The sequence below is a fragment of the Tachysurus vachellii genome, chromosome 17, assembly GCF_030014155.1.
Source record: "Tachysurus vachellii isolate PV-2020 chromosome 17, HZAU_Pvac_v1, whole genome shotgun sequence".
NCBI lineage: Eukaryota > Metazoa > Chordata > Actinopteri > Siluriformes > Bagridae > Tachysurus > Tachysurus vachellii.
Window position 1 is genome coordinate 5,750,745 of NC_083476.1, and position 12,886 is coordinate 5,763,630.

General features: G+C 38.7%; 1 protein-coding gene across 1 annotated transcript in view; it reads left to right on the plus strand.

Moving 5' to 3' along the window:
- nsmfa (NMDA receptor synaptonuclear signaling and neuronal migration factor a) overlaps nt 1-12,886 on the plus strand; it is a 33,377-nt gene that overhangs the window by 15,045 nt on the left and 5,446 nt on the right. The window contains exons 6-14 of the mRNA XM_060891568.1: nt 3,194-3,246; nt 3,761-3,850; nt 6,173-6,300; nt 7,519-7,602; nt 8,697-8,730; nt 9,113-9,183; nt 9,354-9,433; nt 9,516-9,618; nt 12,583-12,658. Coding sequence (XP_060747551.1) covers nt 3,194-3,246; nt 3,761-3,850; nt 6,173-6,300; nt 7,519-7,602; nt 8,697-8,730; nt 9,113-9,183; nt 9,354-9,433; nt 9,516-9,618; nt 12,583-12,658 — 719 coding nt within the window. The remainder of the gene's footprint in view (nt 1-3,193; nt 3,247-3,760; nt 3,851-6,172; nt 6,301-7,518; nt 7,603-8,696; nt 8,731-9,112; nt 9,184-9,353; nt 9,434-9,515; nt 9,619-12,582; nt 12,659-12,886) is intronic.

The window sequence follows — 12,886 nt, forward strand, 5'->3', positions numbered from 1 at the left end:
GGTGAGTCCAGGTGAGCTATTACTTCTATAGGCAGGTCAAGCGATCGGAAAACTCTGGTACCAAGGGCAAGGTCTGGTACAGTGGTCCAAAAAATAAGGCAAAGGTAAAAAAACCAAAACAGGATAAACAGACACAGAGCTTGTAATGAATTTTTGGGCCATTTATGGTTTCTATTTAAAAGGTTTCTTGTTAAACAAAAGTTTTAATTGTAGTTTGTTGTAATCTCTCATATGTGTCAGAAAAGTCTACTTCCACAAGACTTCCAAGCTGCTGAGGCGACATAATGGTTATTGTTTATCAAGGTGTGGCTACTAGTTAATATTTAGTTTCTTGAGAGCCAAATGAAGTGACTTGCTGCTGTATTTTAAAACTAGTGATAAATGAAATTATTCAGATCATTACAGCCACAGGAACCTAAGCCACAGGAACCCTAGCTAATAAAATATTACTACTAGAATAAAGCATATGCATACACACACACACATACACACACACGCACACACATATATCATTAGCTCATGTCACATTAAGCAAATTCTCCAATCTAACAGACGCTTTCATGCATTCTCTCCAAATAATTATCTGGAGGACACGTGTTAAGATGTCATTCCCACTGCATATTAAAATACGAGCTGATGTTAAAAAATTCATGGCCATGACTTTCGTATCTCGTGGCCAAAACAATAATTCATGGCCTTGAGCTGGCCTTGAAATATTAAATTAACAGCCCCCATATATTATCATGTGGCTTCAGTTAATTACTTAGTGAACACAACTTATGAAAAAATATCTACAATGTCACCTTAGAGGCTCTGCAGAATAAAGTGTCGTTGCATTACTTCACTCCCGTAGTCCACATTTACACATTTTTCTGCTTTGGATCATTTTAGACAACACAGTGCAGAACTTCCTTGTTATGGTTGATCACTTACACAGTAATTTCAGTGTAGTTCTGTTCTGTATCACTCACACGGATAACCCAGTGTCTATCCCAATCGTTTTAGTGACTGCCGGAGTTTGCCACGGTGTGATTAGATATTCCGCAAATGCGTCATGATAATTGGTACTAATTACACAGAATTATAATTAAAAAGTTCATTCATTAGAATGTCACGTCTCAGTGAGTCGTCCTCAGCCCATGTCCTGAACTGCTTTTTTTCCAGTTCTGAAAACTGTATCATTGAATCATCACTAATGACTCACACATCATTAATATATACGATATAGAAGTATTATATAAAATATGAAAACAATCAGCATAAACCTCTGACTATTGTACACAACCTAATCAATGTGCTAATGTTTTTCATTAGCACATTATATTTTTTCACTCACACCGACATCAGTGACGTTGATTCGATCCAGAAATGATTGTTGTGGTGGTTAATAGTAAACCAGTTCTTAGAGAGTGAGTGATCAAGCGTAGCCATAAATATTTGCATATGCTGGGTGTCTTTTTCAGAGCTGTGCGCTATATGAATAAATATTATCAGAGGCAATTCCTGGAGAGGAAAGAAATGTAATTGAAACAGGCCTGAATGAATTCCAGACCGCTCTGGAGACAGCCAGTGGTGATTTTGCAATCATTCATTCAGGAGATTGAGGAGAAGAGAAGAAGAAGAGAAGAGAAGAGAAGAGAAGAGAAGAGAAGAGAAGAGAAGGGGAGGGGAGGGGAGGGAAAGGAAGGAGAGATTGGGAACAGGGATGACAGGTGAAAAATTGTTGTATAATCAGAGTCAATGTGGAAGGTGTGTGTGTGTGTGTGTGTGTGTGTGTGTGTGTGTGTGTGTGTGTGTGTGTGTGTGTGTGTGTGTGTGTGTGTCCGTTTACAAGAGGTAGGTGTATGAATTGTATGTATCCCCTGATACCCAGCTGCTTAGGGAGAAGGATGATATGACATGGACAAGCTTATGAATTGAGGAAAGGAATCAAGTAGCAAGCTGAGACTCCATCTAATACCATCCAAAGACAAAGAAATGGAAGAATAAAAAGAAAGAAAGGAGATTGGGAAAGGAGAGAAAGAATGTAAAGAATAAAAATGACAAAGGAGGTACAGGAGTCGTTATTCTTTGCTTTCCTGTTTTCTTTCTCCCTTTTGGTCTTTCTTTCGCTCTTTCTTATTAACCTAGGTGATATAACATTCAATCACGCCTTTTACGCACATGGGGTGAAAGGGGCAAAGGGGACAAAAGAGACGGTGAGATCGCTGTGTTCTCATTCTCTCCACTCGTGACACGTCTTCCTTTCATCCCATCACTCTATCATTGCCCTACCAATTATTCTCAAGTCACTACATTGTAATTATACGTCCCTGACTGTGCCGAGCTGCAGCGTTATTTCCTTGACCCTCTCCTGCACTTGGGTGGCTGTTTGTGGATGGTTATAATAGTAATGGGAGTAGTCTGATAAATGTGTAGGTGGACAGTGGGACGGAATAACTGTGAGGAGTGAGGAGAAGCATGAAACTCATGCGTCACCAGTGTGTGTGTGTGTGTGTGTGTAAATGTGCTCATAGTGAAGGGAAATTTAGGTAGGTGCGAGTCAGTATATTGACCCAACGATGGAACGTTAAATGACTGAGTGAAAGACATAAGACATATGAGCAAAAGTCTCTATTAAAGGAGTATTCCAGAATTTACAATCCAAGTGCAGGGTTTCTAATATACACTAATATACATCACAACACTTAGACATCATGATTGTCCAACATCACTGAATTGGGTTTGCACTTCATACCTGATACTGAAATCAGTAAGCTCAGTATTCAGTTCCAGAGCTTTAGACTGAGTGTGACCTGGTGAATCAGTATTAATTATATTCATCCATAGAGACTTCAGAAGCACTTGGTAAGTCGTTCTGGAAATAAAAGCGTCAACCAAATGCCATAAAGGTAAATGTCAAAAGACATTTAAATGCATTATGAATATTTCAGTAACATAATCACATATTTTTCCCTCTTAACATGTAGTTCCATCTCTGAGATTCAACTGAACAGGAAAAATGTTTCATGGTGTGTGTCTGTGGGAAAAATGACCGAAATGGCTAATGAGAGCATAATACATGCTCTTTACATGTTCAGACTTTATCTTCTCAAATTCTCATCTCTGTTCATCTGTTCACTGTTTTGCTCCAATAATCGGATTCTGTCTCGTTTTCCCTTCTTCTCTTTCCTTCTAATGAACGTGTGTGCAGAAATTTCCGGAAGCACCTTCGAATGGTGGGCAGCAGAAGAATGAAGGCACAGAGTGAGTCACCGTGTGTGCATGTGTATGAGTGTCTTATGGAGCGCATGATTGACTTCATTTGTGTCTTGTACGTTTGTGTCTGTGATTTGTGATTCGTGTTTTGGTATGTCCAGGCATGCTATCGTGATGCATCAGTGATATGTACATATGGATTGCGACTGAGAATGTGTTCCCATGTGCATGAGTAGATATGAGCATTAACGGTGGTCCTATTCTTCTTGGTGATCATTAAGATAAGGATCTGGAACTAGCACTTGGTCTTACTCTGTGTGTCGGGGTTTGTTTAAGCGAGATAGGAAGAAACAGCCACAAAATAACAGCGTTAATCTAGGCAGTGATGGTGAGAAACAGAAGGTGAGAAATATGTGTGTGAGCCGTGAAGCATGTGGTTAGTGATCCGGACAGCTCTACGTCATGTGTGACACATATTAAGCAGACACAGTGTGATTGAGAGAGAGAGAGAGAGAGAGAGAGAGAGATAGTGTGTGTGTGATCATCTCTCCACCTCCACTAGCCTTTGCAGAGCGCAGGGCGAAGAGCTTCAACCGCTCCTGGAGCGACCCGACCCCGGTCAAGCAAGACTCGCTACCCGACTCAAAAGACAGTGAGTCAACCCATTAACCCATCCCTGCACACTGCCCTGATTACACACTCGTACAGACAGATAAATTAAGATGCCTACACTCTTAGACACACACCCAGTCATCATGTGCATTTAGGGGAATGTATGAAATGCACACAAATAGACACACTAGGACTAATTGTAAGGAAATTACATTAAAAGTCATATAGGTTTACTAGAGGTCTCATAAATCTTTATACAAGGGGAATTGAATACTTTTTAACAACTTTATATACAAAACATTCTCTATATAATTGTCTTTAAACAAGTGTCGTCTTTCTCAACTTTGGCTCCCAGTCTTGCGACAGTGTCATGCTGTATTTGTTTACCATGATTCCTGTTTCTCTGACAGCATCCTGATCCAGAATGAGTTCAGCAAACTTTTCTTTTAAGGCTTAAACACTATCTGGAAAAACATAATATAATATAAGCTAAGTAAGTAAGAAAGTGTTTATTTCCCCAATGTATGGAGACTTTTAGGACACCCTGTTCACTGCGTAATCTACACAGTGTAGACCAGTATGTCTTTCAGTGCAGATTTCTTACAGATAGTCCTAGATAATTCCCACTCACTGGCTAGTTATCCACATTCAAATAACAACAATACCATTGCCAAGAGTCCAAGATAGCCTGATTTAGCTTGGGGGTGGGAAGTACACATTCCTCTCTGTCTTTATACCCTCGCCTATCCTGTGTACATGAACTAGAATTCTGTAATTGGCTAGCTCTGAAAGAGAAAACACATTTTATATCTAAAATACAGAGCCAATTATACCCTCTTGGACTCCTGTTGCATCACTAGGATTCAAACTGAGTAGATCTGTGCATGTGTGTGCATGGGGACTTGGAATCTGCTCAACACTACAACAAAAATGCAAGCACAGATTTTTTTTAGATAGGTGCAACGATCAGATGGAAAGATTATGCATGGACAAATAAATAATTATCAGTTCCATTTAAAAACAACAATTCTTTGGCTGCTCGTTTTCTGTTGGTTTGCATCTCTGTTGTGATATAGACTGAAGGCCATATTCAGATTTGGTGACCTACAGTAAGTGCAAAGGTTCTATTAGTATTTATGCATGGAAAGTACTGTGGATTCACACAGGGGTTAGACAGATACTTAAGTCTATTTTCTCCTCACCCAATTCACCTTATGCAAATCGCTGTGAGATTTGCCCGGCCTTTTTTTCTAGAGTAGGAACAGAAAAGACTGGGTTTGTCGACAGCGTCTAGGCTGCCACCTTAAAACACAAGAGCTTACCTTTAAGCCTGAACAGTAGGGGGATAGAAAATGCATGCAATGACTTAAAAAGCAGATTGAAATTTTTATTCTGTCAAATGTAATATGATATAAAAATCGATTTCACCCTAAATATTCAGCAGTTTATAAAACAGCACTTGATCCAGCACATCCTGTTGTTGTGTATTTTATTCCTTTAAACTGTGCATTGGCTGTTAATTATGTGTAAACATTATGAACCCATGAGATATTATATAGAAATTGTAATGCGTACCTTAGAAATAATTTAGGTGAGTATGAAAGGAAAGATTTAGGGCGGGTGGGGAAGGTCCCATGCACAGTCCCATGCACAGCTCTACTCATGATCTACAAATGATTGTGAAAGCTTAGACAAGTGTTTCATTTGAGAGCTTAAGCTATATGTTTGTGAAGGCATACCCACTTAAGTCACTTATATTACACCCACACAAACACACACACACACATGCACACACACACACACGCACACAGAGTGTTGTGCTTCTTCTGCTGCTGACTCTGACCTTGTCTGTTTGTCTTCTTCTGAGTGGGGTTCTGTCTCCAATTCTGTGTTCCTCACTCTATCTCTCTCTCTCTGTGAGTATCTGTCTCAGCTGGAGTGTTTAGGGCTTCAGATTGTGTGTGTGTGTGTGCGTGTGTGTGGTCTGCAGGTTTCCATGTCAGCATGTGACATCCTATATGTGTAGTTTGTTATAGTTTTTTTGTCGCTTTGTGCCGCCTACGCTATACAGGTAGTTTGTATCTGTGGAAAGAGGGAACTGTCTGATTGTCAATTTAGTCTTATTATCTGAGTGTTTGTTTCTCTTTCTTTCCCCTTCTTACTGTATGCTGCCAGGTATTTTTGTGCTTTCAAAAGAGCTATCCGGATTCTATGTCCTTGTTGATCACTTTTTTGTGCTTCTGTTTGTCATCCCTTTGTCATGTAGTCTATGCCGAACTTACTCTGCTGCTACTGTCTCTCTGTCTGGAACTGACCTGAGTCTGGTGCATTTTGTGGTGTGCCATGTCATGTTGTGCTGTAGGCGGAGATCTGCAGGTGCCGTCTGCTGCACCAGATGAGGGAGGCTGTAATGACACGGGCTGGGAAGAGGAGAAAGAGATGGAAAGACTTGCTTGTGAAAGTGATGACTTCATCCCTCCTAAAGTCATGGTGAGCTCAGCCAACTTTTCTCAGAATCAATCTTGAAGCTTAGCTGAGGGCATATGTTGTGATTGCATTAGTACTGAGTGATATATGACTCACTGAATTAGATATGAAATAACTCGTTTCATTTTTTTTGTCATCTTGTCTCAAGTACCACGGTGCAGCATACAAGACCATGCATATGACATACAAAACAGGATTATTTTTTATTTTATTATACCATATCTATTATATATGTATTCTTGCCCAAGAAAACTTTGGATCTACTGTGCTACAATACAAAACAACCACCACACACAGAAAAGCATTCCTAAATGTTTATTAATTACTTATTATGCACTGTGTATTAAAACTCAAAAAGATAGCTAGCCTGGCATAGTTCTCACTTTTTGTCGATATGACATTTTATCCATTGGTTTCAGGTTTCATTAGGTTATAAATAAAGGCTTCTGAAGAGGCTGCCATCTCCAATAAAAAAAGATTTAATACGCACTTTAGTCTGAAGACATGTTTACAGCCTGTCTAGGATGGTTGCAAGAAGGTGAAAATATGTCGCCCAACCTCATTGTCTTGAACAGCTTGACCAATTAGAGCTAGCAAAGCAATAAAATACTAGCTAACGTGATTTTGTCATCTGTTTGATTTTACTTCAGGCCTAAACATAAACAAGAGCAAAAAGATTCGAAAAGAAACTGAGCCCTCACACCTATCCAGATTAGTATTGTGTATCGTGTATTAATACAGTTTTGGTAGAAGGTCATTGAAGCTGTTTGTTTTTGAATTATGTTCTACTCATCCCTCTAAAGTCATGCCCCACAAAAACAAGCACAGGGTGAATGCCAGTGCAAGAGGCAGAGCTTTCTGAATTTATAGTCAAAAGTGATGCCTAAGTGCCTTAGAGACAGGAAATTTCCTTCTGAGTAAATATTTATTGAAGCTAGTAGAATGTACGAAAATGAGTTTTGATGTAAAAATATATATATTAGTAATAAATAAATAAATAAATAAATAAAAGTCCACCTTCACATCTTTCTCTACTTCGATTACTTATGTAAGGTTGTTTTATTTATGTGACCCATAGACCTGACCCATACACCCAAACATGCTCTGTGACACACCTGCATGTAGTCAATAATAACACAATAAAGCGTAAAGCAGTCAAGTGCGAGAAGACAAAACACCACCACACAAACCAAAACAATATGTTCTTTTTTTTCTCTCTAGTTGATATCATCGAAAGTTCCCAAGGCGGAGTATGTCCCCAACATTATTCGCAGAGATGACCCTTCCGTTATCCCCATACTTTATGTAAGTTTACACTACGTAAAGCTATACACTATCACAAATCAGGAATGACATTATAATTGTGCACAGTTGTAACCAGTTACCATCCACGGGTGTGGACTTGAGTCACATGACCTAGTCTAAAATGACTCCTAAGCTTATAAGACAATTCTAACCAGTTTTTAATAGAAAAAAAAGAAAGAAATTTTGTTAGATTGTTTTATTCATTGTGTTCTATACAGTATCTATTAATGATCTCTGGTTTTTACTTTGGTTACCTTTTTTTATTATGTCCAGTAACAAATTAAGCATCTTATTTAATTGTTTAGTTTCACAACATTGCTTCGTACTGCTGTGTCTATTATAGTTATCCACATGTAGATACTGAAACAACAATAATTATTCATTTAGGCCACTTTGCTGGAATTATGTATTGGAATTGTATGACATTTGGTAAATTAATAACAGCTCAAAGTTTAGGATCTTGACTTGGGACTTGAATTGGGGCTCCTATAACTTTACTACTAATCTTTACTGAAATTGTATGTCTTCACTTGTGGTGACCCGGGATATGTTAATCTTCACTTAAAAACATGACATGTCTTTCTTGACTTAGAAAAAGGGCCAAATTAAAGCCTTAAATTAAGACAGAGATTTTCTGTCTTGTTTGGGACATAACTAGAGACCTGTATGTACCTTTCTTGGGACTTGATTTGGACATTGTCTGTCTTTACCGTCACCTTGACATACAGTAGGACTTTACCTGGGAATAGTTTATCTATACTTAGGACATGATATTAAACCTGCATCATTTCTATGATCTTGACTTGGCTTGACTTTTTCTTGTCTTTACATAAAGGTTCTTGTCTGAACCTGGGACTTGTCTGTCTTGACTCAGTACTTAAATGTCAAGATTTGAAACGTAAATTTTTTTTTTTTTTTTTTTTTTATGAAACAAAGACTTGTTCTCACCTCTGGTATCCTGTATAGCATGACCTATTGAAACACCTTTGAACCTCTCAAATCAAGTAGCACCACACATAGTGTGGTATTTATAGAAATCATTCTTTGTTGTTCTGCATTCATTAATCACTCAACATTAATATCTTTACATCTAGGATCATGAGCATGCTACATTCGATGATATTTTGGGTAGGTAGTTATGTGTGGTTGATGTCTGTGTCTGTGTCCAATTTGTTTGCTCGTATTTGTCATTTCTTGTGCTGTTTTTTGTGAGGCTTTTTTTTGTGCTATATATATTTAAATTGGAATGGCATTATATTCATCAGCACTGGCTTGCATGATGCCTGAGATGAAGAACTTGGACTGCAGTGTAATAAAGATGATTCAGAATGATTATGATAAATTAGAACTTGCTGTTCTGAGAATCTGTCATGGTGTGTGTGCTAGTAGAAAACAAAATTAATGTCAAACTAAATGATCAAAATGAAAATAAATAAATAAATAAATAAATAAATAAATAGATAGATAAATAAATAAATCTGTGCTAATCCATGTTGTTGATGTCCTCTAGAGGAGATTGAGAAAAGACTGACTTCCTATAGGAGAGGATGCAAGATCTGGAGCCTGCTAATCTTCTGTCAGGTGAATTTACAACAAATACAGCAGTAGTGACTAGGCAATGTGTCACATGGTACTACCTTCAGTCACCTTAATTTACAAAGAAAGTACTATTATTTGGTATGTGTGTGCGCATTTGCGTCTTTTGTATATGTGTGCCTATGAGGCTGAATTCTCTCATCAATTATATTCAGGGTGGGCCAGGGCATCTGTACCTACTGAAGAATAAAGTGGCCACGTTTGCCAAGGTGGAGAAAGAGGAGGACATGAGCCAGTGAGTAAAATCAATGCTTGTCCGCTCCATTATGCAGTGCAAATTCTCAAGGATATTTTTTCCTCACTCTGTGTGTTTATAGGTTTTGGAAAAGGCTAAGCAGGTTTATGAGTAAAGTAAACCCAGAGCCTAACCTGATCCATGTCATGGGCTGCTATGTACTGGGGAATCCTAATGGAGAAAAGGTAGGACTGATGCTTGCTTTCAGACCCCAAGGAAGATCATAAATTATTTAGCTTTATTTTCAGTAAAAAAATATTGGTGTTGTATATCTATAAAACTATAATAATGACAACTAAATTTGCTGCTAGTACAATGGGAGAATGTTGGGAAAAAACATCTCTCTCAGTTTAGCTAGTTAGCCAATCAATATCATGGGATGATAGTCAAGTATATGGTTAGGTTTTTGCTCCTGGGATTGAAGCCCAGTGATGTCACAGCTATCCCAGAGAGCATACTGGCCCTGCTTAGCTAATTGAAGGTGTTTGTGCACAGAATTTGTCATGACTTCATAACTGTCATGCCACTTTTCAACAGGTAATAATTAGCTATAACTAAACTGCTATCTACACGGTGGCTTAGTGGTTAGCACGTTCGCCTCACACCTCCAGGGTTGGGGGTTTGATTCTCGCCTCCACCTTGTGTGTGTGGAGTTTGCATGTTCTCCCCGTGCCTCGGGGGTTTCCTCCGGGTACTCCGGTTTCCTCCCCCTTTCCAAAGACATGCATGATAGGTTGATTGGCATCTCTGGAAAATTGTCCGTAGTGTGTGATTGCGTGATTGAATGAGAGTGTGTGTGCCCTGTGATGGGTTGGCACTCCGTCCAGGGTGTATCCTGCCTTGATGCCCGATGACGCCTGAGATAGGCACAGGCTCCCTGTGACCCGAGGTAGTTCGGATAAGCGGTAGAAGATGAATGAATGAATAAACTGCCATCTTTGAGGGGAATCATGCAATGTCCTTTAATAAATCAGTTGTCTGTTGTGCTTTGTAAAAACTGCAAAACGTGGCTGATATTTTCCATGTAGATTAGCTGCTCAGACTATTTGATGGTGTCTTTACCACCAGGCTCAGGAGAGCAAAGGAAACATTTTTAATAAAGTTCTGATTATCGTTATTTGGAAAGATTGTTTAGAAAATATTCAGATTGACAATTTGTTGTTATTCTATTAATTCTTTAAAAAAATCTGAATTTTCTATCTGCAATTTTTGACCATTTTCGGTGTATACATAATAAATCTTGCTGTCTATATTTTAACCAGATGTTAGCTACGTTGGACATGCTGTCAGATTTTATTTCACATTGATGAACAAAACATTTTACACTCCTGTTTACCTTGCCAGTATGTGAGAGTGCAGCATCTAGTCTTTCAAGCGGGAACGCTGAGTCAAGCTGAGCGCACCAGTCAAATAATTACTAATGTGAGATGTGGGAAGTGGGCAGGACTTCCAGGAATTCCATTTGGCTTATTTGGGGGGGGAAAAACAGCATTATTCTAATGCTAACTCATTCCAGCATACTCTGATGTTACAATGCAGAGATTCCAATTCAAAACACATAATTGTTAGCATTTCTGAAAAAGGTAGAAGGTTTATTTGAACAAACACATTTTAAAACACATTTAAAAACACAGATTAAGTGCACTTCTATAGTGAGTGAATATTTCTGTCAGACTGCCTCCCCAAGGTTGCAGGAATTCACAAAATAAACACAGTGTACACAGAGTAACACAGTGACAAATTGTCCATCTTAAAGCTTACAGAACGCTTACGGTGATAAACAGTGCTTGTTCTGAATTTGCTGATTATATCTTCAGACTTAATAAAGATGAACACAATGACACATCATCATACACTGGCTGCCTTCCTGCTATAGTGCATTATCTCACCTCATGTCGTGACTCAGAGCCCCAGGGATCTGGTGTACCAATAAATGGCCATGTTCATCTCTCTTCCATGTCACTCTACTTCTCTATTTTTTCTCTCCATCTGTCTGTCACTTAGTCTCATTTTGTCTCTGCCACCTGCCTGTCTGTGCCCGTCAGACAGTCCGTCCCTTGTTGGTTGCGTAATCCCGAGGCTAAAGTGTCATTCTGTCTTCATGAAAGCAAACCCAGATTATGCCTTGTCCACTTTTCTAAAATGAACCGAGACTTCCAGTACATCGATGGTATGGAAGATTAAATATTTATTGTATGAGGTTATCCATTAGATGGTGTGGTTTTAATCCTGGGGCATTTTAGCCTTCTTTCAGTATCAGAAGGGCTTATAAAGCTTTTTTTGGAAATGGCTGTGGTGTCAATGGCCAAGGCACCAATTAACTTTTCTGTATGTCACTACGTACACATACAAGAGGTCTGGCTGTTCCTGTGAACCAAGTGGGACTGATAAACATGTGAATGTGGTCTTTTCTGTATAAGGAAGTGTTGACCTTTTTCATTAGAACTGCAGCATGGGAAATAGTACTGCACTACTGATTTCTGGCTTATATCAGGTTCTTTGCGGAGAAATGTTGGTTCTTTATCCATGTAAGACGTTAATGGTGGTGTGTAAGACAAAGACAATGGAATTTAAAATTACAAATGAGTTTAAAAGAAAAAGCTAAAGAATAGACACAGCAATCAATTTCATATTAATGAGAAATCCAACAGAGAAGTAGTGGATTCTTAGTAATGTTGTCCTTAGTAAAAACAAGGGATGTAAATCAACATTCAGTTGAAATTCACCAAGTTTTTTTTCTTTTAATTTTTTTTTTGTCATATGGTCATTCTAACACAGTAAGTCTTCCTCCATGTTCATGTATATGTCATTTAAGTGACAGGTTTTGCAGAAAGATTGTGCTAAACACTTCAGAAAATCCTAAGCTGGACAGACATTCCCGGATTTGGTCTAGGCTTTAAGCCACGCATATCCATGCCTGAATAAAAAGTATGGTAATTGGTGCATTTGAAGGTTCCCTCAGCTTGCCTTTCCAGACAGCCATTTTAAACCACTGAACAAGATGCTTGTGGCTGTGAAGAGCATGTTGTTATTCTGGAAGAATTAGCCATTTTGTATACAGCTTCGAAAGAGAGAGGGAGAGGGGTGAGGAGGACTGGTTGAGAGAGAGGCAGGATTAATTGGTGTCTCTGCTTATCATTTGCCAACAGCTGTTCCAAAAGCTGAAGAACCTGATGAGGCCTTATTCAGTCACCTTTGAGTCACCACTGGAGCTATCTGCACAGGGTGAGGAACACACACACACACACACACACACACACACACACACACACACACACACAAACACACACAATTACCACTTGTGCACCTTTTAAAATACTCAGAAATTGCAATTTGCTTATATTATGTATCTGTGTTAGGGTTGAGCGATTTGACAAAATACTACTGTTACCATAATAAACAGTGATGATGTGGATAAGAAATTCAGATATAAAGTGCACACAATAAATAAAT